This window comes from Budorcas taxicolor, chromosome 21, assembly GCF_023091745.1.
Source record: "Budorcas taxicolor isolate Tak-1 chromosome 21, Takin1.1, whole genome shotgun sequence".
Lineage (NCBI taxonomy): Eukaryota > Metazoa > Chordata > Mammalia > Artiodactyla > Bovidae > Budorcas > Budorcas taxicolor.
In genome coordinates, this window is record NC_068930.1 from 68,919,898 (window position 1) to 68,947,882 (window position 27,985).

The 27,985-nt window shown below is 50.4% G+C and overlaps 1 protein-coding gene across 2 annotated transcripts; it reads right to left on the reverse strand.

Moving 5' to 3' along the window:
• Positions 1–27,672, reverse strand: WARS1 (tryptophanyl-tRNA synthetase 1). 2 transcript variants are annotated; one of them, XM_052659452.1, is made up of 11 exons: positions 27,603–27,672; positions 21,640–21,817; positions 16,445–16,658; positions 15,223–15,331; positions 9,214–9,333; positions 8,147–8,329; positions 7,252–7,352; positions 5,300–5,412; positions 4,961–5,134; positions 2,345–2,485; positions 1–1,254 (listed from the first exon to the last, which is right to left on the reverse strand). In XM_052659452.1, exons 2-11 carry the CDS (start codon positions 21,751–21,753, stop codon positions 1,093–1,095), a joined length of 1,431 nt encoding a protein of 476 aa, XP_052515412.1. In that variant the 5' UTR covers positions 21,754–21,817; positions 27,603–27,672; the 3' UTR covers positions 1–1,092. The 2 variants fall into 2 exon arrangements, with proteins under 2 accessions (XP_052515412.1, XP_052515411.1); XM_052659451.1 differs by lacking the exon at positions 27,603–27,672 and adding an exon at positions 27,195–27,341.
• Positions 27,673–27,985: the final 313 nt, after the last annotated feature.

Below are 27,985 nucleotides of genomic sequence, written 5' to 3' on the forward strand. Positions count from 1 at the left end.
TGGGACCAAAGGAAGTTTATTGTCATGAGAGAGACCAGAGTAGGGTGCCCAGGAATGGACCCTGTGCCTCCAGAAAGGACAGATACTCGGACCGAGGGCTTTCCTTGAGATAGGTCTCAGCGTTTCCCAACTACACAGGGTACTCCATCAAGCAGGCCTCCCACGTTCACACAGCCGAGGCCTCAAGGGCTGCTGGCGCTACCCAGCTACGTCCGCCCGTCTGGGGACACAGGCAGGGCCTGGTCTGTGCAGACAGACCTCCACACCAGTCAGGTGTCAAAACAAAAGGATCTGCGAAGGCAACAGACCGGCCTCAGCGTCCGGCTCGGTCAGAACGGAGCAGCCATTGGATCCCGGATGGAGTGTCTAGGATTACTCGGTGGACAGAGTATTAGTTCGCTCAAGGAAAGGCGTGTCACTTCTGGAGTACAGTACACGCGTGGCCTGGAGTTTAGTAAGTAAACTGGAAGTTTCACCCACAAAGACTCAATTTAGTAAAAATTGGCCAACTCAGGCCAATACTCAGAAACGTTAAAGGCAGCTTTTAAGCTGTGAGATCTTGGAATTTAAAGTTTAGCAAAGCCTTTGGCCAGCACTTCCTCTTCAATAAGGTGGGAGGGGTGCATGGGCTGAAATGCCTCTTGTGCCCATTAAGCCTCCTTACGTTAATGTTTCAAAGCACTTAAAAAAAAAAAGTTTTATGGCAACACCATGTTGATTCCAGGTATGTATAAACAGACTATATTCTTTTATAAAGCAAGTGGAAGAATGTGTTTGGACACAGGATGCTTTCAAACAGGGAGTCGTCCTGTGGACCAGAACAGGCTGGTCGGTGGACATCCAGCCCAAGGGGCTGCTTTGTGGGAGGAACTCCAGCTGCACTTGTCTGTGTGACCACACGATATTACCCGGCACCCACTCACCCACACGGGCCAGAATGACAGTCAAGGGAAGAAGCAGCGCTGAGACAAACACAGGACTTACAGACCCAGGCCAGCAGTTACCATCTGATAGAGCCTAGGGGGTACTGATTCGACTGGGCTGGGATTACGGGTAAATTACGTCTCTGAGTGAGCACAGAGGAAGTGAGCATTACTGAAAGTCGTAAGACAACTTCCGGGGGGTCATGAACTCTTTCACGATCTCATCGGTGACCTCCTTGCGCCGGGCCTGGTGTTCGGCAATCAAGGGCTGCAGGACTTCGATGAGCTCCTTCTTGAGCTCGCCAGTGAGCATGGCCCCGCTCGTGTAGTCCTGAGCGGGAGGAGACAGGCCACATGAGGCGGCTGTGCACGCCTGGGCACCTCCCTCCCTCGACAGCACCCACGCGGAGCCTGGCACGCTGGGCACACGGAAACACAAGGGCCTTAAACCACCCTTTTCTGGAAACGCCTCCGGGCTCTGTGGGCAGCTGTGACTCAGCTGACACATGAGGGTGAACAGCAGGGCTGGGCACCCCACCTGCCCGCCAGGTCAGGGGAGTCCAAGACCTGAACCCGTGGCTCTGCCCTTCAACCCTACTGGCGTCTCTAAAATCTTTGCTGAATTTGTTTTCATTTTCTGATTGTGATAGTAACATGTACTTGTTGAACAAACTTAACAAAGTACCCAAAGGTGACAAAAAGCAGCAAAGGAAAGGAAAAAAAACCCCCTGCAAATTCAGGGCCCAGAGGTTGAGCCCACCGCTAACATCCTGGCATGTTTTCTGTCAGATTTCTCTGCAGTGTATTTAGACTTAGTGGATCTTGCTGCACGGCCAATTTGGGGTCCTTCTGCCACTAGCATCGGCCAATCCTCCTGCGTGATTAAAGCCTCACACCTGCCTGAGAATCCCTCCTGACAATTCTTAGTTAAGGCTTCCTCTGCTGTGCAGTCTGTTCTGAACTTTTTGCCAACACCACTTCAACATATTTGCATACAGAGCTCTTTCTTATTCAGGATTAGCTTCTTGGAAAAGATGCCAAGGACTGGAAATTCTGAGGCAGAGGCTATGAATGGTCCCCGGGCTCTCGGGCTTACTGAGTCCCGGAATTATAATCACTGTAAATACAACACAAACCCGCTGATAAGGTTAGGGGACTGTGTCAGCACTGATGGGGTCTCCTTTAACTTCTACTTCTCTGATGACTAGTAGGATTAAATCTTACAGTGTGGCTACTACTAGTTTGTATTTTCTCTTTTGGGAACTATCCGTTCACGAGGTTTCCAGGCACGTGGTCATGAACACGACCAACCTACTCAGCTCTGACCTCGTCTCAGCTGAGCGCCGGCCCCGTAGGCCCAGGCCCCAGGAACGTTGGCCGCCGGGCCTTCCGGGGCCCGCAAGGGCACAGCCCTGCCTTACCTTCCTGATCTGCTCTAGTCTGTCGTCATCCTCCAGGAAGAAGGTCAGGTACATGAAGGACACGTCCACGTCACAGTTGCCCCCAAGCTGCCGGTGCTCCTCAATGGTGTCCCTGCCTCCGGAGAAGGCGTGCTTGTTGACCTGCACCAGGAGAGGGCACATGGATGCTCGCCAGGCGGCCGCCCTGTGTGGTGAGGGGAGCCCGCAAACCGCCCCTTCCTGTGGAGCCTGGGGACTGGCCACTGTGGGGCTCACTGCAGAGAAAGGGGCTCCAGAGGGCGGGTGAGCTCTGACCCCCTCCCCCGACCCACAGAGACAGAACACAATCGGAAGAACCATGACACTGCCCGTGCAGATGCTTGGGCAAATGTCCTCAGCTGTCCACAGGCTCACCTAAAGGACAGACACAGCCACCCGCCCCTCCCTGGGGATGAGGACAGGAGGCACAGTGACAGCCCCGGGGAGGCAGAGCCTGTGCGGGGCCTGGGTGGAGCGGGAGGTGGACAGGGCCTGCGGGCAGTGCCCACCTGAACAGGCACTTCCAGAAGCTGAAGACAGACAGGTTCAGAAACTAACAAAATGGCTTGCAGCACTGAAGATAACTGTAGAAAAGTCAGGGTCAAGAGCAGAGAGAAGAAAAGCCCCAAAGTGGAGACAATGTTCCTCCAATGTTCTTTTAGCGAGTGTCTGAGAAACCTTCCATGTACAAACGTATTTTCCCGCGGGCAGAAGAGTGCGCAGAGTCAGTGGTCTCAAGGAGATGTCTGGTAAACCCCCCAGAAGGACTCCGGGCAGATTCTTAACTGGATCGCCCAGAAGAATGTGGGGGCAGAGGCTGGCGGGCAAGGCCTTTCTGGTGGGGGCGCTAAGCGGCTCTGAGAAACCCTGAAAGCTCTGACAAGGCCCCTGCTACTAGGCAGCTGTTCAGTGACCCATGTCGGGACTGAAATCTCAAATCTGGGCCACATTCTACAGGCAGTAACCACTTGCACATGCGATCTCATGTGAGCCTTGCCTCTAGTCTGCAGTTCTGTAGAGTGGCTCCCGCTGGACAGTGGTACCTGATGACTGTGGTCCCTACCAACAGCAGGTGAGCGGCACAGCCCTGACTCCAGGCTACGGGCCAACCTGGGTTACGGCTGGCCCTCTGTGACCCGGCTGTGTGAACGCAGAGAAGCTGCCAGACGCTCTGGGCCTATCTCCTTGCCCAGGCAATGGATGCAGCGTCCAGGAGGGTTTGAGGACTCCGTGAGCTCACACAGGTGAGCGTGTGGCAGGTGACCACACAGTCAGGCCACAGTGTTCCTAGCACTCTACTCTTAATTCTTGGGAGGGGCTGGAGCAGATGCCCCCTCTCTGGGCTGAAGATTCTGCTTCTGGAGTTGAAGGGGGGCTTAGGGATTGGGAACAAGGGCCTGGCCTGACTCTGTCCTGTCCCCCAAGGTGCTTGTGACCTCGGCAGCCAGGGTAGTTCCTGAGCCTTGGGTCCCTGCTGGTCCCTGAGTGAAAAGTGTCCCAGAGCCATGAAGGACTTCTTTTATAACAACTTCCCAAAAATTGAATGGAAACGACTTCTCTGCAGGAGGGAAAAGGAGTGTCTCTCCCCCTCTTCTGCATTCCAGGTGCTGGAATTTTTAGCCAGAAGTGAAAGAGAAAGAAAAAGACCTGTTTACACCAGCCTCCAACTGAGGCTGGGAAAGCTGGCAGCTGCCACTTCCTAGAGGACTGTTCTGATACTAAGGGCTCCCCATTGACAACCAGAAAGCGGGACTTTCCAGGAGGGGCAGGGGCCTGGACTGACTCATGGTTGCATTACACGCCCCAAATGTAGTTTCGGTCACTCTTGTCGTAGTAATCTTCCAGACCACAAACACACACACAGTTCCAACGAAAATGTCCACAGTGTGCAACAGCGAGGGGCCTGTACACACACGGGCAGCTCAGAATCGAGGAACGGAAGTGCAGGCCTGAAAAGTAGGGAAGCTCTAACGAATTTCCATTTCTCGTTTCTCTAGTGACTTGAAAAATATTTACTGAGCTCCTGCTGCATGTGGGTTGGGAGCAGCACTCCTGGCCAGGACCTGACTGGCCTGTGGAAGGACACTTGTCAATACTGAGTCTCAGCGGGAACACTCTGGAGAGAACCAGCCCCCACATCCTGGTGGGGGGAACATGGTGCGTGGGCTAGGAGGGCACCTTCGGTTTCTGGGGGAAACTGGATCGAGCTGGTCATCCTCGCTGGGCCTCATCCTTCTCATCTTAAAGGGACACACCAGTGAGAATAAAAACCAAAACATACAGAGAGTGCATGGTCCAGTTCCTGGAATACAACTGGTGCTCATCAGTGCACTAAATTTTCTCTATTGTTTAGCTGTAACTGAAGAAAACTGCCATAATTTTGTTTTCAGAACAGTGTTGATGAGGAAATCAGAGAAGAAACAAAAGAAAAAAAAAATAATCCCAAGTTTTGCCTACACGAAAAGACACAAACACATTCACTTTGTATCTGGGAACGGGGCAGGCTGCCTGGACCCTGGAATTCAGGGTGCCCGTGGTGGCCAAAGGACAGAGCAGTAGTTAGTGCATGAGTCTCCCCGAGGCCTGGGCCGTGCTCACCTTGGTCTTGATCTGCTTGGCTGTGTCCGTGAGGAAGATGGAGGAGTTGGGGTCGCTGGCGCTCATCTTGGTCTGGGCCCCCTGCAGGGCAGGGAAGAAGGTCGAGTGCAAGAGGGCTGGCTTGGGGTAGCCAATCCTTGGGGCCACGTCCCTGGTCATCCTGAAGTATGGGTCCTGTGGGGAGGGAGGGGCAGGGGAGACGAGGGCTGCCATCAGCTGCTGGGCACCTCCTGAGTAGCTCTGCCCAGCACCACCGTCAGACCCTCCTTCCCACCCCTGAAGCGGGTGAAGACCCCTGCTAACATCCAGGCTGACGGAACCCCGGCTCTGCCTCCTAACCTGGTCGATGGCGCATGGGATGAGGCACTGGACATCCGTCCGGTCTCGGAAGATCTGAGGGAATGAGTTGCTGAAGGAGGGAGCGGCCTGGATGGCAGGAAAACTGATCTTCCCTGGGAGGAAGGACAAAACATTTCTATACCCAAGACTGGTTCCTGTCTGGAACTGTAGAAGGGATGGACAAAAACGGGCTTTTCTCCCCCCTGGAAAAGTAACACTCGTTAAAGAAAATCTGAAACCTACAGAGGATTGCTGGAAGAAGAAAAATCTGCAGTCCCAGTTTGTGTCTTTTTCATCCATTTTCCCTCCATTTCAGGGAGCTTCTCCTCTGGGCTGTTCTTCACAGCTTCCACTTTGTGACACTTACCCACGCTCTATCCTATACCTCAGCCATTCTCTAGCCACTCGGTGTCCAGGTTGTTCCCCAGTTTCAATTATTATAAATTATGACATTTTGGGACGTAAAACTGTTCTTAATATTTTGGATGCTGCTGCTGTTAACACTGCTATTATATTTGCTCAGACCTGCGGAAGCAGAATTCTGGGGTCAAAGGGCATGGATCCTGGTGTGACCCTTGACACGTGGAGGCAGGCCAGGCCGGGGAGTTTCCGGGATGGCCTGGGGTGGGTCCAGCCTGGAGTCCTGTCTTTGCGACGCTCGTTCCTGGCAGCTCTTTTCTCCTCTCTGCGGAAAGACACCGCTTGTTTCTGGGCTCCTGCCTGTCTCTGGGGGTCCACGCAGCAGCTCCGTGGGCACCACTGTCTCCTTTACAGCACTGAGCATCCTGGGCTTGGGACCTCTTGTCTACACCCTGTGACTCTACAGAGGAAGTGTCACCGCGTCCCCATTTTATGTATGTGGACACCAGCCCAGATCATCGCTGGGTTCCCAGAGCTAGGGCGCAGCTCTGAGAGGCTGAGCCTGGACTCACACCTGGATCTTAGCAGTACAGAATGTGTGGCTTCTTGCTACAGCCCTGTCTCTGCACTGGCTCGGGGCAGCTTCAGAGACGTCTCCCCATTTGCTGCCTGGATTCCCAGGATTAAAACACCGTTTCAAAGTAGAAAAAAGTACAAACAAACCTCCCCAAAGCTATTTCAAAAGCAAAGGATTTATGCCCCAAGTGTCAGGAATGAATCTGACTGAGGCATCAAAGGGTTCTGCTCCTGTGAAAAGCCTCCCAGCAGGGCCTCTGTGACGTTTCTCTTCTGACAGGCCCCCCAGCTGGGCCTCAGAATGTGCCCCTCAACAGTGAGGCACGCCTGGTACAGGCGCCCGCAGGTACATCCTGGGAGCTCCACGCTGGCAGCTAGTGGGCCAGGGGCTGGGCACCTAAAATAAAGGGAAGGGTCAGGAGACCCAGCCGGTAGTCTCAGGACTGACTCTTAGCTCAAGGAGCTGAGGGTCTGAAAGAAGAGGTGGTCACTGCATCTGAAAGGGGTGCAGAAACACAGAAAAGGGAGGTCAGTGCATGCACAGAGGCCTGTCTGCTGGGCACTGAGCCTGGCAGAAAAGCAGGGCAGGCAGGTGGGTAGGGTGGCTCCTCCCGGAGGTGGGGAGTGAGGCCCAGGGAGACAAAGACGGCTAGTTCCAGCCACAGAGCAGCCCTCCTGCAACCTGGGCCCTGCCAAGGCCTCCATAGCGACGGGTTCCCAGGGACAGGTGGAGGGTCAAAGTCATCAACAGCCTCCTTTTCCTTCTAAACCTCAAAACAGACGAGGCAGGAGAGGGACTGAGTGTGACCTGAGAGGATACTCCACGTGGCCCAGAAAAGGGGCCAAATGCATCACTTTACATTCAGGGAAAACCCACCTTTTTCAAGAGACAAACTGCAAACGCTGCCACCCCAGAGACAGTGCAGCCCCGCGCAGGCACCAGGCACGCCCACCCCTCCTTTGCACTTGGCTCCTTTCTGAGGGCCCAGCGGGCGCTGTGGGCAGTGGCGACTTACCAATGCAGTCGCTGTCAGTGAAGCCAAAAATGCCTTTCACTTGGTTGAAGGTGACGTGCTTCTGGATCTTCACCACGTTCTTGTAGAAGCCCGGGCTCATCCTGTGAAGAAAGTCAGAGTCAAACCCAGAACTGGAGGGTGGTGGCTGAGGGCAAAGCAGCAGACAGCACGGCCACATGCGGGCCGGGTCAGCTGGGGAGGAAGGTGCTCTGACGCCCCCTGTGGGCAGAGAGGCCGGTGGCAGGCGAGGCGGACACACCCCTGCCTGTGGAAGGAAGTCAGCTCCGAGCGGAGCAGCGCAGGAGGCAGGAGCACAGCCGATGCAGACTCAGGGGCTCACGTGAGGGTGTCAGCTCTGTCAGGACTGCGGGCTGAGCATGCGGGGCTTCACGTTTGGGGGCTCCAGGGCAGTTTGTCTGTTGGGACGGACTGTGTGCTTTGTCGTGGGAGATCACTGCTGACCCTGGAACAACACGGGTCCACTTACACATGGTACTTTTCAGTACTGCAGGGCTTGGCTGGCTGAGTCTGCGGATGTGGGGAAACCATGGCTAGAGAGAGCCAGTGGTGAGTTAAAGGCAGATTAACCTTCTCATCATTCAAGGGGATTGGCAACTCGCGGCCGGACAGAGTATCTGGGTAGAAACTGATGGGCCCCGAAGGAGGGTTTGTCTCTGTGAGCTGCTCCGGCCTGCATCTGGCCATTGCTACCCCTCCACAAGCTGAGGATGGAAGTCTTAGCTGTCAATAAACCAAGAAACCAGACCATAACATTCAATAAAGTAAGAAAACACTTTCCAGACCTCAGGATGTTTCTGAAGCAGGCCTGGCCGCGATGGCCTGTCTACAGCCTGTGTTCACTCATTTAAAAGGTGGCCAGGCATTCTGTCCTTACCCCATGTAGTCAAGGTCAGAGAAGATGAACGTCTTGTTGATGTCAAAGCCGCAGGCGATGATGTCCTTGGCGTTCTCCACGGCGTAGCCATAGGCCTGATCCAGGGTCAGGTCCTTCCACAGGTACTTCTCGTCGTCGGTCATCTGGATGACCAAGGGCACGTTGAACACATCCTGCAGCCACCTGGGAGACACGGGCGAGGGAGGCCCACACCTTATTTCTCTGCTGCGCCTCTGAAACCATAGCTCCTACTAACAGTGTATGTCAAAACTCCCCCGCCCAGGAAATCTCACCCTCTGACCACACTGTGAACTTGGCTCCTGTAAACAGGAACACACTGAACTTGACTCTGTGGAAGTCCCCGTCAACAAGGGCTGTGCCATGTGTGTGCTTAGTCCCTCAGTCCTGTCCGACTCGCTGGGACCCCACGGACTGCAGCCTGCCAGGCTCCTCTGTCCATGGGATTTTCCAGGCAAGAACACTGGAGTGGTTGCCATTTCCTCCTCCAGGGGATCTTCCCGACCCAGGGATCGAACCCAGGTCTCCCGCATTGCAGGCTACCACCAATGATTAGCCTGGAGACGATGCATGTCAGCTCCGAGCTGGCCGCTCTGCACTCTACTCTGAAGTCTTACAGGGACGGCAGGAGGGGGCGCTGTCACTTCCTCTGGCAGAAGTGGAAACTAAGGCCCAGAGAGGTAACTCTACTATGGTCACCTGGACAGGGACAGGAGGACACAGGTCCGCTGACTCCACAGCAGTGCTCTCCCCACCACCCAATCCTGCTAAAGTGACCCTAGGGACAGGGTGGGGAGAAGCCACAAGGGCACCAGCTCCCCGAGGCCTTGGCTGATCAGGCAGATGTGATCTGGTACTGTCTCCTCAGCTCTACACAAAGTTTGTGATTAACATTTCTTTTCCTTGTTTTTTTTTGGGGGGGGGGACAAAATAATAATACTAATAATACATTTATTGCCTATAATTGGCAGATATATTGCTGGTTTGTTCTCTCCATGTTTCAAAACTCACTGACATGGGTGAGCACAGTCCCACGCTGCAATACTTACTTGGTGAAGATGAATGGGATGAGGTGACCCACATGCATGGCTTCGGAAGAGGGGCCTCTGCCCGTGTAGAGATAGAATGGCTTCTTGTTTTCATAGGCATCCAGAATCTGATGCATGTCTCTAAGGGACAGAGGGGACAAGACAACAGTGAGGTGTTCTGAGAAAAGAGTCAGGGTGTGAATGCTCAAGTGGGAATGAAAACGAGACAAGACAGCCCAGTCACTAGAGCTTGTTATCCTTGCTGTTGCCGCTGTTTAAGGCTGACAGGAAGCTGCTTCCGAACGGTTCCTCCTGTGCCTGCTGTGAAAGCATAAGCCGTGAAGGTTGGGAACAACGCGTTTAAAGACTGGATATGGCTGGGCAGCCACTGGGCCTCTTTCGGAATTCTTCCAGATTTCGATGTTGATGTACTGTCTGCTTCACATCTTTCCTAGGAGTGACACCAGGCCGACACCACCCAGTCCTTGTTGAGAACCATGCAGCCCCAACTCTGCTGGCTCAGGAGGGGGCAATCACAGGGCTCCCTACAGTCTGAACTCAGTGGGAGATGGCGGGGATGTCCCCAGCTGGAGGTCTGCTTCAGGCTCCCTCGGCCACACCAGGACCAGGGGTCCCCATCTGGGGAGTTATCGGGCACCACACGAGCACTGGAGCCGGCACCCAGCACACACGAAGGGCCTCCTGCCTGGCGGTGAGCCAGTCACCTGACCGGCCGTCTCTACATCGCACCTGCCCATACCCTACCTTCCCAGCCTCTGATCCAGTGGGTCTGGGGTGGCATTTGGAGTCTGTAGCGTTAAAGTGTGTCAAATAAAAGAGGACTGGCTCCCTTTCCCAGAGGCCTGGGTAGGAGAACCCAGACAAGAGTATTCTGAAAATGACTTCTACTCCTGACCAGGGGTTAGCAGTGCTTATCTGTGGGCTGACAGGATTAGGGCTTCTGGATTTTGTACTTAGCTTTGATTTGATGGTGACACACTGCTTTTGAAATAAGGAAAGATGAAAATGGCTGAGTTTGGAAGAAAAAGAGTCCTTTTTTGGTTCTTACAAATAACAAATCAAACATTTATTGGATTATGGAAGAAAAAAAGAGTGCGGCTGTCACGCGAGCTGCTGTAGATGGTTTTGCAGGAAGTCTCTGAACACTCGAGGTGCCATCCCGAGGGCAGGGCACTGACTAGGCCCCCTCACCGAGCGCAGTTTTGTGAAGGCAGATCCCAGCAGGGACCCCTCAGCTCCAAGGGAGTCTAGTCACCTGCCTGGTGCTGCCACCCAACAGTGCACAGCGGATCTCATCAAGTCCCTAAGGAGGAGAGTGAAAAAGCTGGCTTAAAACTCAACATTCAAAAAACGAAGATCATGGCATCTGGTCCCATCACTTCATGGCAAATAGATGGAGAAAAAAATGGAATTAGTGACAGATTTTATTTTCTTGGACTCCAAAATAACTGAGGACAGTGACTGCAGCCATGAAATTAAAAGATGCTCCTTGGAAGAAAAAATATGATAAACCTAGATAGTGTATTAAAAAGCAGAGACATCACTTTGCTGACAAAGGTCTGAATGGTCAAAGCTATGGATTCTCCAGTAGTCATGTACAGATGTGAGAGTTGGACCAAAAAGAAGGCTGAGTGTGGAAAAACTGATGCTTGCAAACTGTGGTGCTGGAGAAGACTCTTGAGAGTCCTCTGGAGAGTTAGGAGATCAAACCAGTCAATCTTAAAAAAGTCAACCCTGAACATTCATTGGAAGGACTGATGGTGAACTTTGGCCACCTGATGCGAAGTGCCAACTCATTGGGAAAGACCCTGATGCTGGGAAAGACTGAGGGCAGGAGGAGAAGGGGGCAACAGAGGATGAGATGGCTGGATGGAATCATTGATTTAATGGACATGAGTCGGAGCAAATTCAGGGACATGGTGAAGGACAGGGGAGCCTGGTGCGCTGCAGTCCATGGGGTCGCAACGAGTGGACTCAGTGACTGAGCAACAAACAACTTACAAGAATAAGAAGGATTGTAAGTGAATAATATGGAGTGCATGCCAGTGTGTGAGATGACTTGGATGAACCAGACAAAATTCCTAGAGAAACAAACCACCAAAATTGACTCAAAAAGAAACAGAAAATCTGAACAGATCTAGAACAAGCAAAGAAACTGAACTAGTAATAAAAAAGTCTCAAAGAGAAAAGCCTAAGGTCAGATGGCTTCACTAGAGGATTCTATCAAATTTTCAAGAGAACTAACAACAATCCTTCACAAACTTCCAAAAAATGAAAGAGAGAATACTTCTTAACACATTCTGTAAAGCCAGTATTATTTTGATACCCAAAGCAAAAACATCAAAAGAAAACTACAGACCAATATCCCTTATACAATTAAATCTTTAAATTTATATTTTTGAATTTTTTTAAATAAGAATAAATGAACTTAGCAAAGTTGCAGGATGTAGGATCAAACAAAAATCAGTTGTATTTCTATACAATAGAGCAATATTGTGGTTGATAATAACAAATATCATATATTTTGTCTTTGTTTTATCCTATATCAGGCACAGAGTTCCCTAAACCATTGTGGGAATTTCCTAAGTGAGAAGAACAATAGAGTGTTATTCACATAAAAAGTTCCCCTTTCAACTACATCAAAGTTTATGTTATTTAAGTGACTTTGGGAAAGTCCCTGGATACCCTAAGGAAGGGGGCTGTGGAACCCTCTGATTACAGGGTTGCAACTTTCAGCTCCCAACCCCCACCCCTCTTTCTGGGGAGGGAAGAGGGGATGGACATTGAGTTTAACCACCAATGGCCAGTGATAAATATAATCTCTGTAATGAAGGCTCTGTAAAAACCCAGACAGTGTCAAAGAGTTTCTGGGTTGGTGAGCACGAGACACAGGGGCGTGGTGCCCGGGGGGCGGGGAGTTCTGAGCGCCTCCACATGCCTCTTCCAATCTGGCTGCTCCAGACTTACACTCTTTACAATAAACTGGCCATCTAGTGAGTAAAATGTTTCCCTTGCTTAAGCAAATTAATTCCAGATCAGTTGTCGGATTTAAGGCACAGGTAAGAACCTAGACTCTGATTTGTGTCTGAAGTAGGGGGTTGGGGGGCAGTCGTGTGGGACTGGACTGGACACCATCTGCAGGTCGATGGTGTCAGAATTGGTTTAAACTGTAAGAGACCCAACTTATGCTGCAGAACCCCCAATGGGTGAAAAACCAACCCCCTGATATGTGAAAACCCTACCTCTCTGGTGTCAGCATTGAAGCAGAGCTGCAGTGAGGCTGAGCTAGAGGAGACACGCAGGGGTACACTTCCCCTTCAGAAACAGCAGTGAAACGTCCAGAAGGGAAATTCAGAAAATACTCTTTTCAAGAGCACTGGAAAGAACAAAACCTAAGGAATAACCCTAACAAAAGCAGTGCAAGGCTTGGACACTGGAAACTAGAAAACACTGCATGAAGAAGCCAAAGTGATGCGGGGAAAGCTGCTCTCTGTGCACAGACTGGAGGCCTAGTGTTCCACCTTAGACGCCACCCTAGGGTGCAGATCTCCAGACGGACCGACACGTGCAGCGCAGTCTCTGTCAACACCTGGCTGCTGTCTTTGTACAGAAATTAGCAAGCTGATTCTAAAATCCAAACATTCTAAATTCTAACAGCCAAAATAATCTTGAGAACGAAGTTGGAGGACTCACATTTTCCAGTGTCAAAATTCACTACAAAGCTACAGTCATCAGAACTGTATATTTAATAAATCCTTAAATATATTTTCAATTGATTTTCAACAAGGGTGTCAAGAAAATTCAACAACAATTTCCAAAAAGTGGGGCTGGGACAACTGGATATTCACATGAGAAAGAAGGAAGCTGGATCCTCCCTCATACACATACAAAAATTAACTCAACATGGATCAGTGACCCAAGTGTAAGAGCTAAAAAAATACCACTCTTAGAAGAAAACACACCTGGATATGTTCACGACCTTGAATCAGGCAATGGTTTCTTAGATATGACACCAAGCAACCGAAACCAAACCAAACCAAACTGGAGTTCATCAAAATTAAAGCTTCTAAATGCTTCTAAGGATACTATAAATAAAGAGCTGATATTTGCAAATCAAGTATTTGATAAGAAACTAGTATCCAGAGTATATAAAGAACTATTATAATCCAATAAAAAGGTAAATAACCCAATTAAACAGTTGGTAAAGGATCAGAAGAGACATGTCTCTAAAGAATATATAAAAATAGCCAGTGAGCACATGAAACGATGCTCATGATCATTAGTCATTATGGAAATACAAATCAAAACCAAAATTAAAAACTAGCATGGTTACAGAAAAACACAAACTGGAAAATAACAACAAATATTAGCAAGGATATGGAGAAACTGGAATCCTTGTTTGCACTTTGCTGGTGGGAATGCAAAATGGTACAGTTGCTGTGGAAAACACTTTGGCAATTCCAAAAAAATGTTAAGGTTACCTTAGGACCCAGAAACTCCACTCCCGAGTACACACTCAAGAGAAATCAGACCCTGTACACAAACACTCAGAGCAGCACTAGTGCTAACCCCAAAGGGAAGATCCCCTCCAAATGCCCGTCAGCTGTCAAATGGGCGTACATCCACTCAATAGCGTTCAGGCATAAAAAGCAATGAAGCACTGGCACATGCTGTATCCCAGGCAAATCCACAGACATGGAAAGATGATTACTGGTGGCCAGGGGTGCGGGTAGGATGGGGTGGGGTGGTGGGAGGAATAGGGAGCAACTGCTAAGGAGTAGAGGGCTACTGTTTGGGGTGATGAAAATGTAAGGAACCGGTCATGGTGATGTTTGCACAACCTTGGAAGAGACTAAAACACCCCACTGAACTATGTCCTTTGCAAAGGTGAATTCTGTCATGTGAATTAAATCTCAATTAAGGAAAAAACTGTGATTGTATTCTGCCCAGAAAGAGGGCTGAGTGGGGGCCTCTTCTCCCCATGTAGAATTTAAAGTGTTGGGTGTGCTGTGTAGCGCAGGGAGCTCAACCTGGTGCTCTGTGATGACCCAGAGGGGTGGGACAGGAGGGACAGTCAGGAGGGAGGGGACATATGCATACTTGTGGCTGATTCACAGTGTTGTAAGGCATGCTAAGCCGCTTCAGTCAAGTCCAACTCTTTGTGACCCCAAGGACTGCAGCCTGCCTGGCTCCATCCACGGGATTCTCCATTTCCTCCTCCAAGGGATCTTCCCAACCCAGAAACTGAACTCGTGTCTCTTATATCTCCTGCAATGGCGGCAGGTTCTTTAGCACTAGTGCCACTGAAACCAACAAAACATTGTAAAGCTATTATCCTTCAAATTAGAAAAATAAAATCAAACGTTTGGCAGAGTGCTGAGTTCTGTCCTGTGTGTGCTCTCTGTAACCCTGGTGTGGGCAGAACAGAACAACCCTGCCTCGGACTATAAGCTCCAAGATCCCTCGAACCCAACCAGAGGCGGTGCGTGGGGCGGGAGAGCCAGGAGCTGGCTCCGAACCTGCCCGTTCTCTGATGTGATCTGCATGGAATTTATGGTCTCAGGTAGGGATACTCTGTGTCCTGTTTGCTCTACTAGTTTCTCTCTGGACATGATTTATGAGCAGGCCAGTACAATAGGAGGAAGACGTATGTAACTTCAGGAAGCCTCCTGCTTATCTCACGGGAAATGCTGGACCTGGTCACATTAATCTCTTTTGTGACATGCTATGGTTTATAGCATATAATCTGGCATGAATCTCATCTGGTGTGTACTTGACCTCCACCTTGCAAGATGGGCAGTTTACAAATGAATAAACTAAGGGCCAGAGGTGAAGGGACAGGTGTGATCCCACAGCCAGTCATTGGCAGGACAGGAGGCGGGACCGGCTTTCTGCCAACTGGCAGCCAGGTCCCCCGAGGGCCCGGCGGTTCGAGGGCCCAGCGTCCTAATAGCTTGCTTCTCTAAGACAAGAGGACGGGGGAAGGTCCTGCAGTGAGAAGCCCCTGACCTGTGTGAGAAGAAGATTCCCCTGCGCAGGAAGCGGTGTGGTCTCTGGCCCGTGGCTCTCTCTATTCGGTTTACCAGCTCCTTGTCAATTTTACTGCTTCCGAATCGAACTGGAAGAAAAGAAGAGATGCTGAACTTAGGTGGTGGGAGGCTTGGGGACGTTGCAGAGACGAAAGGGAAAGACTTATGATCACGCACTGTCTCAGCAGAACCAGGCCTCTTTGGGCTACTGGCTCTAGTCCCTTCCATCAGTCCAGAGCAGAGGTCACCGCCAACAGAACAGAAAATAAATGCAGGGCTAAAGACTCTCTGGTCTGGGACTGGATTCTGATGGGACAGATCCAGAATGCAGCCTAGTGAGGAACTCTAGATAACCCGCCCAGGCCCCCTTGCCTCACCTCCTACACACAGCTGCTTATTACTTATTGCAGTATAACTTATATATGCTCACAACCATCATTTTAGAGCCTATAACCAAATTAAAGTTTGTCTTCCAGCGAGTTTTCTCTCCCTGATGGTCTAGGCATAAATCATGGAAAATGGCTTAGACTCAGATGAGAAAGCTTTAGCTCTGTTTCTTCTCAGACACCACCAATGACCTCAGGGTAAGGATGCTCCTGAGCAGGAAGCCCTCCAGGGCAGAGCTGGGCAGTGAGGAGGGCTGTGAGAAGGCTTCCTTCTTATGCAATCCATGCCTGAATTGTACCCACTCAGTGAAAGAATTTAAACCACTGTGAAAATACTTGCTGCAATGGACCTTCCCTGAGTTCTGAATCGCTCAAGAAAAGGAAAAAGCTAACACTGAGCTGTGTGTGCTGTGCTTGGTTGCTCAGTTGTGTCCAGCTCTTTGTGACCCCGTGGACTGTGGCTCACCAGGCTCCTCAGTCTATGGGATTCTCCAGGCAAGAATGCTGGAGTGGGTAGCCATTCCCTTCTCCATCCCCATCCAGGGATCGAACCCAGATCTCCTGCATTGGCAGGTGGATCCTTTACCATGTGAGCCACGAGGGAAGCCCATTGAGCTGTCTACTATAGATTATTATTTCAAAACATATTTTATATTGTTCATTAAAAACAAACCTCTGGGAATATAATGGACCACCCAAAGATTTAAGGATCTTTTTTCCCTTGGCATTGAAGTTTGACTGGATTTATGATTAATTCAAATTAGAAAACATCAATAACATCACTTCTAAAAGTTGAGGTTTTTCCCATGAACGTACCAATGAGCTTGTCGTAGTCAATGCCTTTGGCACTGCTTGTCTGCACCGTCCAGGGGTCCACAAAGTCCTCATCTGCTCCGGTGGCATCTAGGCCCTCACCACTCTCGGGTGCCGGGTCCCCTGGAGGATGGTCCCCCTTGTAATCCTCCCCTGTGGCAGCTTTGTAGCTCGTTTTTAAGGATAACAACATCTTCACTGCAGAATCAATCTCGTCCTGTACACAGGAGTTAAGGGTAGAGGTGGAAAATATTAGTGAGCACTAGCGTTTGCTGAACGTCACTGCTACTGGGTGGCAGGCGGAGCGCTAGCGCTCTCGCACTCACTCTTACAGCAAGCCTACAAGGATGGCAGTGTTGTCACTGGCCTTTTCCGGCTGAAGAGTCTGAGACTCAGGGATGTGAAGGAGCTTGCCCATGCATACACTGCAAGTTGTGGGCCTGAACGTATTTTATTTTTATCTGGGGGTCAAGTGTTATGGGTTCCTACCACAAACACTACAGGCTATGTGTAGCGACGCAATTTGCACAATTTGTTTATGACAGAGTAAATGGCTAAATATGACTTAAACTTCACTGATGCCAGTGAATATACGTGACATGCTCCATTAATCAATTATAGTGAGCTCTACATTGGAACTTCACAGATAAGGGCAAGGAAAAAAATACAGACTTTCAGAAAATAAGGGGGGATTCACTGGGAAACAGTTATACCACAGCATTTTGGAGTCTTATCCAGCTGTCCAAACCGTCCGCATATTTACTGTTTTAAAATGAGTATAAGATAAACAAACAGACAAACATACAGTGTATCTGTGGGTCCGCTGGAAACCTATTAAAGATTTCCCCTTGCAGGAGCCCACACTAGCTGTCCCTGGAAGCCTGGCATTTAAAAGAGCAAACATGATTAAGCAGATTGGTCGCGCTGTGCCCTAAAGCTCCACTGCCATAACTGGCCTTGCTGGATTTGATCGCAAACAAAGAATATACACAGTCCAATTTGCTTGCCAAGGGAAATACAAACAGTTCCATTTAAACTTTAGATATAACGTGCTATACGCTGGGCTTCCCAGTGGAGGAACAATGCTCGCAGTCCCAGACTGCCTTCAGAGAGCCCTTCCATCGGGTACGCTGGGGCCACAGAAGGCTGTTACTGTGGGGTGACTTCAGATGCAGGTTTGTTTCAAACTGAAGCCATCTGGAATTTGTCATTTAAATGAGTCTGAGTGTGCAATTAGTAGCCCATGGATATAGCTCATGCCAGAGGCTGGGTGCTGGCTCACCTTAGGCAGGCAGGTGGGCATGTTCCCCTCCCTCGTTCAGCGCTGCCCAGGCTGAGCGCTGTAGCAGAGCAGAGGCTTTGAGAGCACGCCCTATTGCTCTGTGAGCTACCACCTGAGCAGGAAGTACCCTGCTCCCAAGTGCCCTGTCCTCACCACCTTTGGTCACCAGTGGTGTGGCAGTTCATACTCTATCTGGCCTAACCCGGCTTCCAACTAGGTGGCTCTGTGAGAGTCAAACATCTGACCAGAGTCCCAACTCAAGGACCGTCTGTCATCTGGAAGGGGACTGAAGAGGCAAGCAGCCTCCCTTGTCTGTTTCCCTGTTCCCAATCTAACACGGACCTGGACGCTGCAACGGATTTTAAAAGTTGATGTTCTGAAAAAAGCCAGACACGGAAGACTCTATATACACTACAGGTGATTATATACAGTCCTCGCACAGGAATTCTCCGTGGACGGAGAGGGAGGGAGACGCCTCTCTCAGGAGGGAAGAGGCGAGGCGCAGAGGGGCCTGAGATGGTTTCTGGGCTGTGTCTCCATTGGAATGCTGGTTACACAGGTTTGGTCATCTTGTGAAAACTCAGTGAGCTGCCTGTCTGTGATCTCCATATTTCTCTGAACGAATGGTGTATTCTAATTTTAAAAGTTTATTTAAACTGAAAGGAAAAAAAAAAGGCTCTGTTCCCTATCTTCAGCCTCATGACCCAGTGTCATCTCTCGAATCCTGCTCAAACTGCCTTCCCGTTAGAGCACCAGATTCTGACCTGTCCTCCAGGAGAACCTCTACTGAGCTGCTACTTCTGAAAGCCATGGGCGTTCTTCTCTCGGTACACGGAGCAGAAAGAACACTGAAGACCATGACCTCAACGGCGCAGAGACTGCGGAGGAAGAGCCCAAGGCACCCTTGCTGGACCAGCCGTGCCTGAGCGGCTCATCTATTTCGCCTAAAGTGAATTTCTAAAACATCAGGTGCTTCTAGTATAATACACTGGTACAAATTTACTTCACTTAACTCTTGTTTCATCATGTAACCTCTGCTGTCCTTTGTTGAATGCCATCTGACTTAGCATTAGTCAAAGACTATGCTCGGAAGACTCACTCTAAACTGCATCAAGCATTGTTTGTTTGCTAAAGTGCTGAATGTGACTAGGATCACTAAGAACTACTAACTAAAAGCATTCATTAAGGTTATTCAAATTTAATGTTATGTGACAAAAATATCACTGTTAGGTTCCTAAAATGGGTTTATAGAGTAAATGATCAACATGAGTTCTTTATTTATTGTAGGTTTATAGATTAAAAAAAACAAAACAATTCAGCCTTATCTATTGAGCCCTATCTGCTGTGTAAACCTCTTTCTGTCAATAATCAACTCCTTTTTTGGACATCACTATTTATTTCTTTTAAAAAGTAATGGATTACTTAGGGTCCCAAGAGTCAAAGCAAACTACTGAAACGCGTGTGAGATGGTTGACCCCATCTGGTGAGAACTTAGAAAGAGATTTTTGAAAAGAGGACAACAGGGGTTGGAAGTGATGGATGAGGACGCTGCGGAGCTGAAGAAGCTGGGTGACCCAGAGTGAAAGGAAGGGCTGGTTATAGCTGCAGACTGACTGAGTTATGCTTCTGAAACCCAACGCAGCAACGACAGAGAGGTCTTTAAAAAAGGCACAGCCCGCGAGGACAAGGAAGCACAAGCGGACGGCAGCGACAGGCCCCAGCCGCTGGAGCGCGGAGGCGCGCGCAGCCTGTGTGAGCACAGCAAAGCAGCAGAGGCTGAGACCGCGCGGGAGCCGGGGCGGCGGCTGGACTCACGCTGCTAGGGATCCCCGAGAGGCTCAGGCACCGGCGGCCCTAGATCCTATCACACGTGAGCTAACAGTGGGCTCCAAGATCAGGAGCACTAGCTGGAAGTCTGAGCAGCAGCTGAGGAGGTCTCTCCGCGAGCCCCGCCCACAGCCGGCACACCCCGTCCAGAGGTTTAGTGTCTCGGCAAGGAGAGCCGAGCGTCCACGCGGAAGTGCCCTGCACAGTGCGGGGGACTGGCGAGGGCAGCACACTGCAAACAGGGGCTTCAGCGAGGGGCCGCACGGTCAGCTCCTCAGCCCTACTCAGCTCGCAACGCGGGCGGCCACACCGCGACCTCTGGAGAGCCAACCGGAGGAGCCCTCTCTGGGGATTGGACTGGCCGCAAGGAGCAGCTCCAAAGCACTGGAGACCTCCTGAGGCAAAGGACTGCTGTGGGCGCCGCCCAGGGAGGGGAAGGCTACACCCTAAGCTCCTCCCGGCTCCGAGCGCGCCCTCCAAGGCAGCTGTGTCACCAAACGCCTGACAGTGGAGTCTACCACAAAAGGCAGAAGGAACAAAAAGCTACGCTGGAGGAGATCGGGCGCATAATGTGGGGAGAGAGCACAGGGAAGGCTGTCACCACGAGCGCAGAGGCAGAAGGCCAGTGCACCTGTGAAATAAGAACAGAGCCTCGAGGAAAGAACCTTTGGAGAGCAAATGAGCTCTTGGAAGTCGAAAGTGACAGAATGAGTGAAAAACTACAGCAGGGTTAGAGGTTGAGGAAACACACCTAAAAGAAAAAGATAAAAATAAAAGGAAAATAAATCAAAAACTAAGAAATTTGGAGGACACAGTCTTTGAACTAAAAAGAAAATACAAACAAACAGGAAAATTAAAAAACCAACCCAGAATAAATCAAAGAAATATGATAAATTTCTGAGAATTAAAGGGCATGTATTTCTAGTTTGAAAGGAGTCCTGAGCACACAACACAGGGCGTTTCAGAGCTGGAGAGGTCCTGAACACCCAGGAGAGGGGACGAAAGAGTGGCACCGGCTTCTCCATAGCAGCCCTGGGAGCTGGGAGGATGCAGCAACGGTTTCAGAATTCCGAGGGAAGTCACGTCCTCCTGAGAATTCTCTACTGAACCTAGCTATCAGCCAAATATGAAGTAAAATGCTTGCAGACCAGGCAAGAGCTCAAAAAACACTTCCTTAGCACTAATTTTTGCAGAAACCTCTGGAGGATTTGCTCTGCCAAAATAAACTAAGCAGGAGTGAGACGCGGGGTCAGAACAGGGACCCCAAAGAGAGAGTGCGTGGAAGGCTTGCATGGACAGAGAGGGTGGGTCCTGAGATGGGCCGTGTGGGAGGCGGGTCACCACCGGGACAGAAGCAGGCAGGGCATCCTGGGAGAGAGTGCTTGGGAGGACGGACCTGATCGGCAGCCTGCTGTGGCTCGAGAGGGGATTCACCCAACTGGGGGAGCGCCTGGAGGTCCATGAGCGTCAGTACACAGAAAGCTAAGCAGGAGAGGTCCCAGATGGCCTCATGGTTAGGATTCTGGGTTTTCACTGCCATGGTCTGGGTTCAGTCCCTGGTGGAGGAACTGAGATTCCACGGGGAGCAAGGCATGGCCAAAACAAAGACAAACCAAGCAAGGAGCAATTAAAACAACCCTGGAAAAAAACAGAAGTCGGGCAGGAAAGGAGCAGCATGCGTGCTGTTCTCAGGGGGCTTAGCTGTCATTGAGGTTTACACGGGGACTGGGGGGTGGGAAGTGCTACGAGACAGCTAATGCCTTGTCTTCCACAGTGGAAGCCCCAAACCTGAACATCCATAAGGAGCAAAATGATGAGTGATTCCAAGAGATGTGGGCGTTGCAGATCAAAAGAATCGGCTAACAGATTGAAAGTGGTTGCTTCCGCGAGCAGGACACGTGGAGAGCAAGGGTGGACAGTGGCTGTGCTTCCCAGCGGCTTCCCTTCAGACCATAGGCATTGATGGCGAGTAAGGAGAAAAGACATTTAGCACGAGAGCCAAAATGCCTCAGGTGATGAGAGAACAGAGACAGGTGACTGTCCTACAGACTGGCTGGGACACGTGTGGAGGACTGGCAAAATGACCTACCTTGGCTGCGTTTCTGGCTTTGAGGCCCCTTATGAGCTCCCCCTGAGCAGCGATGCTGTGGAACAGCTCCAGGGGGGACCCACAGCCCTGCTCGCCATTGGGCATGTCTGCCATCTTCCGAGAAGATGTTCACAGCTGGCTGGGGTGCTGGCAGATTTGCTCGGTGGTCCAGACAAGACTGTGGGCAGAGAAGAGGGACAGAAAGAGATGAACAAACCACGGCAAGCTGTTTTCCCTTTACCGTGACCTGGTTCTTCTTTCCAAAAAGGTTGGAGATGAATTGTGATAAAGGGCATAGATAATATAACATTAATAAAAATATAAACAGAAATATGGAGCCAGGAAGCAGGAGAAAGCGAGGAAGAACAAACGTTAATGGCGGGGTTGAAAAGAACTGCTGTGATTTGTAGGCTTAGGGAGGGCCAAGAAAGACCCCTCCCAACCAAGGACAAGTGAGCATGTGCTGAGGTGTCCGTGTGCCTCACACCTCGTGTCCATAGGAAGGACTCATGTTTGCTCAGGGAGCAGATGCCAAAGTGCTTTAGTAAACCTAAGTCCACCATGGCTAGAAACACTTGGTAAACGGCAATTATTCTTTATCTTAATTGCTCTAGGGGATGAATTCCTAGGCCTTTGCAGTCATAACCAACATATTACTGAACAAACAGCTTCGTTTGCTGAACAAACAGCTTCCTTTGCTGGCCAGCTGTCCTGTTCTCAGGAGAAAGGGAGCCTGGGAGGAGGCAGGGCCTTATCCCTTCTGGTTTGCAAGTGAGGCAAGAACCATATACAGCCTGTTCACTCCACAGGCTGCCTTAATTAACTGCGAACCTTTGATGAAGATATCCTTGGGCCTCCTATTAGTCATTATTTATTGCTAACCTTGGAGGTGGGGCAAGGGCAGGCTACCTGAGGTCGCCCTGGGGCTGAGGCAGGCCAGGATCAGCCCCTCTTGGTAGGTTACTTCCCTTTTCTGAGTGTCAGCTTCCTCATCTATAAAGCAGAACCCTTGGGAATGTCTATCACTTACCTCAAGGGCTGTTATGAGGAGAAATGAGAAAAAAGTGACATGGTGGCATTTTACAGGCTGTAAAGCAAGGAACAAGCCCACTGCAAGTGTTACATGTCAGGACTCCAGAGGTCGGCTGAGTCACAGCCCCATCTGAAACCTGCTGATACACCTTGAACAAGGAGGATGCCAGTGACAACAAGGCTATGCCAGAGCAGCTAACTTCCAGAACTGAAGTCCTGTGTCTGGTGCTCTTCTAGTGAGAAGTGAAGTTGAAAGTCACTCAGTCGTGTCCAACTCTTTGTGACACCATGGACTATACAGTCCATGGAATTCTCCAAGCCAGAGTACTGCGGTGGGTAGCCTTAATACTGCAGCCTTTCCCCTCTCCAGGGGATCTTTCCAACTCAGGGATGGAACCCAGGTCTCCTGCATAGCAGGCGGATTCTTTACCAGCTGAGCCACAAGGGAAGCCCTTGCAAGCACCTTATGTAACACCGATACATATCAATTCACTGACGCCTACAGCAATCCTATGGGACAGATCTGTCTCTGTTGTGTAGACGAGCAAACTGAGAGGCTAAAACACTTGCTCAAGACAACACAGTAAGTAGGTAGTCGAGATGGGACACAAACTCAGGCAGTTTGACCCTAGAGCCTACACTCTCTAACATTATCCTATGTACTTAACTGTCATGAGCCTCAGTCTCTCAACTGTGAAATGGGAATAACAATAATGACACTGACTTGCAGGGCTGGTCACGGATTAAGTGGGATAACACAGGTAAGTAAACAGCCTAGCACAGCATCAGTCGCAGAGTAGAGGTTTAATGAAGGATGATTTTGTTTCTTTACTCACTAGAAATTTCTTTCTAGGAGCTCTATGAACAAAACACACAAATTTGAGGGGATGATTTATTTTTACTCATCCATTTGTTAAGTATCTGTTTAAAAATATGTAATATTTAAACCAATCTTTAAAGTCAATGAAACCATAATATTGAAACCAGGGTGGGAGAGCAGGCAGTTTCTTTCCTTTCCTTTCCGGGAATTGCGTCAATTCCCGGAGAGGGAGGCCTGTAAGAAAGAAATGTGGAAGAACCTTCTGACAAGCGCTGGAGAGGGGAAACTCTCAGGCCCATATCTAAGAGCAATCAAAGTGACTTCAAGGCACAAATGATCAAACATCACGTCCAGATGCTTTACACAGGATCCCCAATTCTCCCAAGCTGCAAACTTGGGTGGCACAGAATCTGCTCTGCATTAGCGACCGGAGGCAGATGGCTCAGGCAAGTGAGAACCACCCTCTGAGGCTCCATGCCAGAGGAGCTGAGCCAGGATCTGATGCCAAAACCCCCTCGACCGTGTCGTGCTCTCTCAAATTCTACTGCTCCCCCTGCCTGGCGTGCTTCCCGCCCTCCTCTGCCCGCTGTCTCACTAATTCAAACCTTGGCTCCTCTCTGCAGCCTTTCCTGGCCCCTGCGCCTGAAGGGCCAAGTTGGCTGCTCTGTCCTTGGCGATCCCCGAGACTCGTTAGTGAGGTTATTAGAGCACTCACACTGCATGTGGTAATTTATGAAAATCCACCCCACAGAGAATGCAAGCACTGGGTTTTACTCTTTCATGTGCTTCTAGTACCTGGTACAGAGTAGCTTATCAAACAAACTGATGATTTATGAGTGCAGGTTACTGAATAAATCTCATAAATCAACTGGTTCACTTTTTCCCCCTCTGGTTTATATCCTCTTATAATATCTCTGCAAGCACTTATTCCAGTTTAAGGTAGATTTCCCCCAGTCTGCACTTCAGAAGGCCTCTTAAAATGTCCTGACCATGCACAGAGCCTTAGTTTTACCCCACGTCTGGCTCCCTCAATCATTGTGAACATCTGTCCACTATCCTGGTCATTCTGTTTAGAATTCCCTTTGGTTTCCCCCTGTCCTTCCAAATATGTGGTGTTCTGCATGAAAGGACACAAGTGAGCAGGACCAAAATCAAGTATAGATTAAAAATACCCTACTAAATTCCTAGGGAAAGTGCCAGGTAGAATGACTCAGTGAGCCCCGGATGGCCAATCCCTCCCCTGCCATGGAGCAGACAACTGCAGAGAATCAGTGAGATGAACTGAGCCTGAATTTAGGATCCCTGTTGTGGGGAAAAAACATGCACCTTTAAATATCAGAATCCCATTTAAGTCAGAAACCAGACTGAGGAAACAGCAGGTGTATTCTCCCTGCTGTCAGGATCACGAGGCATACACTCACTGCATGGGAATCAGCCACACTATAAATCTCGTGTGTGTGTGTGTCTGATGCAACTTCCTGAATGAGTACAGAACTTCAAGACTGATCAGAGACAAAGAGAATGGAACTACCATTGCCCTCATTTCAGGCATCCATCCATTTAGCCCACTTATGGGCATATATTCTCGGTTTTCCTTCCCATCTAGTCAACTTTCTCCTTCATTTCTTTGTTAAATCACTTTTAGAATTTAACTTCAGATGTTTTTAACCTAGAGTTCAGAACCTCTGAAACGAAGTGAACAGTCTGCCTACACACAGCATGTGGTTCGAAGTAGAATAACCAGGTTTTGCTACTTTCTCAAAGGGGCCCAAGACACCCAAAGGCTAAGGACCATTGTCCTCAGTGTTTACCATGTAAACTGCAAACAGGGCTCTGAGTTTTTGTTAAGGGAAAGTGCCTCATCTATTTCACAAATACTACAATCTAAAGCAAAGGGACTAAGCTACCATCTGTGAGGTAACCTATGACCTCCTCTAGAAAAAGGGCTGGGAGTGAGCAGAACAGAACTGCCGACTCCACAGCAGAGTAGGACAGTTTAGGGGAAAACGAAAAGGACTGGATCACAAACTCTTCCTCCCTCTTTCTATGGAAGTTGAACCTTGAGCTCATTTTGAAAGGCTCCACTGTTCCCCAAGAGCACAAGAGGCCCTGAAGAAACCGGGGACAGTTTTGGGATGAGGAATGGAAAGAGGAATTACAGAACTACAACATGACAATCCCTTGGGCCACTGTGAAGTCATCTCACAGATTAGATCAGAATACACTGACTCTGCAGTTTGTGGGGAGGGTGGCATCGTGCACGACAGCCAGCCCTGGAGCAGCTCAGAGGAGCAGGGGCCTTCTGGGTGCCTGGAATGTTACCAAGGTGGGGTATCACCCACCACGCCCTGGCACCTGAGTGTGGATGACAATGGCCTTGGACTGTCGAGTTTCCAGAGGACAAGAAAATGATTTCTTTCCAGCAATGAGTCCTTTAATGCTTCAAACCTTGAAACAGGTGGAACTCCCCTGTCTTTTAAATACTGAGAGGAAAGCTTACTTTCCCCTCTAAATGATAAGATGAACATTATCTTAAAAGGCAAAGAGGACATTAATCTACATTAAGCCAGGCATAAGCCACTTAGGAGTTCAAGGCGAGATACTGTGGATGGAGATGGACTACTTAAAGAGACTTCATCAGTGAGAAACAGGACTGCTGCTGCTAAGTTGCTTCAATCGTGTCCGACTCTGTGCGACCCCATAGATGGCAGCCCACCAGGCTCCCCCGTCCCTGGGATTCTCCAGGCGAGAACACTGGAGCAGGACAGCCAGCATCAAAGTGCTGAAAGTCAAGCTATGACTCCAAACAGGCAGTGGCTCAGCCAGGATCTCTAGTCCTTACAGAAGCTGTGAGTCACCCGGGCTTTGGGTCAATAGATGCAATGAAATGCACAACTCCGTGGTCCTAAGACTACTCCCCATCCCCGAAGCCAGGGTTTCCAACACTCTGGGAAAAAGCTGGTAACAATACTCAATAAGCTCTAAACCTAGCAAAAGATGGCAATACGTACCGGGCGGCAGGAGTTACTGCAGAGGTGGCCACTGGTCACGCCCAGGAGCTGAGACTGCCCAGTGCAGCTCCAGCTCTTAAATAGTCTTGCTCTCTTTCTTTCAGTTTCCTTTTCAAAAAAGACTCTTTTGTCTCTCCCTTTCTGGTTTCCTTTTTGCCCCACCCTCTACCACTTGCCTGTAGGAGTTTCTTATAAACGACCCAGTTTCTCAGAAACACTTCAACCTCATGACCAACCTCTTGGAGGGCGGGGCATGCAGGTGGAGACCAGGGAAACTCTCCTGAGAACCAGGCTGTTAGCTGGTCATTGCATCAGCCACCCTACACTCCAGGCTGGCCTTCCCATAACGTCCTCGCCCTGTTTCTGTTCCCCCGTTCGCGGCATCAGTGTGAAGAACTGTGTATGTTATGCAGTGACAGCGGGGGAAGGCGGGGTGGAAAAGCAGATGACAAATTCCTCGCTGCCGCCGCTGCTCACAGAGGCGACGCAGGGCACTGGGAAGACCGCTGAGTTCTGGGATGAGACCTGGGTATTCAATCCCAGTTTGGGCGTTTCCTTGTTACAAGACCTCGCGCAAATCACATCACCTTTCTGCTTCACCCTCCGTTTCTTCACTTGTGAAATAGGCAAAGAAGCAGTCTCCTAACTTCACCGTTGGAGGAAGGCAGGGCAACCCACTTCAGTATCCTTACCTGGAGAATTCCATGGACAGAGGAGCCTGGTGGGCTACAGTCCGTGGGGGTCGCAAAGGGTCGGACATGACTGAAGTGACTTAAACACACAACTTCACCGAGGAGGCGACTAGGTGCGATACCAGAGGCAAAGCCCCTGACACACGGCCGACACTTCAAAGTGGGGCCTCATCCTTTAGGGAAATGAAACAGCAGGGAGACGATGCAGGTCCGGTGCCGCCGCGAGTGCATGACAGGGCAGGGTCTGCGGCGCTGAGGGAAAAGGGGGCGAGGGGCCAGAAGCCGGCGAGCAGAGAGCCGGGCTCTGAGGAGAACACCTCAGGGCTTGGCGTGCAAGCGGCTCCGGGAGGGCCAGATCATTGGGCTCCGCCCCGGCCTCCCCCCCGCTTTTTTCATCCCCTCACTTACCGGCCCAGCCGGGCCCTTCAGCGTTGCCGGCTCAGCCACGGGTGGCCTCCTAGGCGTCCGTGGAAACGCCTTCCGGCTGGAACAACTTCCGGCTAGGCTGCGCCCTCATTGGCTCTTCGCGCGGGGCTGCCGGACGGAGGCCGCCGCTGATTGGCTGGCGGTCCCAGCACGGGCGGAACGCTACTGGGTTTCAGGGCGCTGGCCGGACGACCCTCCGGAGGACCGAGAGCTTCCGGTGCGTGTGGTGAGCGGCGGGCCGGGGGCGGGAGGGGACTGCGATCTGACGGCGGCCCGATCGCTGCCCGCCCTTTTCGCGTGTATCTGTCTCCCTGTATCTCCGGTTCCTTCCGAGCGCGCAGTGTCCTGGACGGTGCTCACTGCTC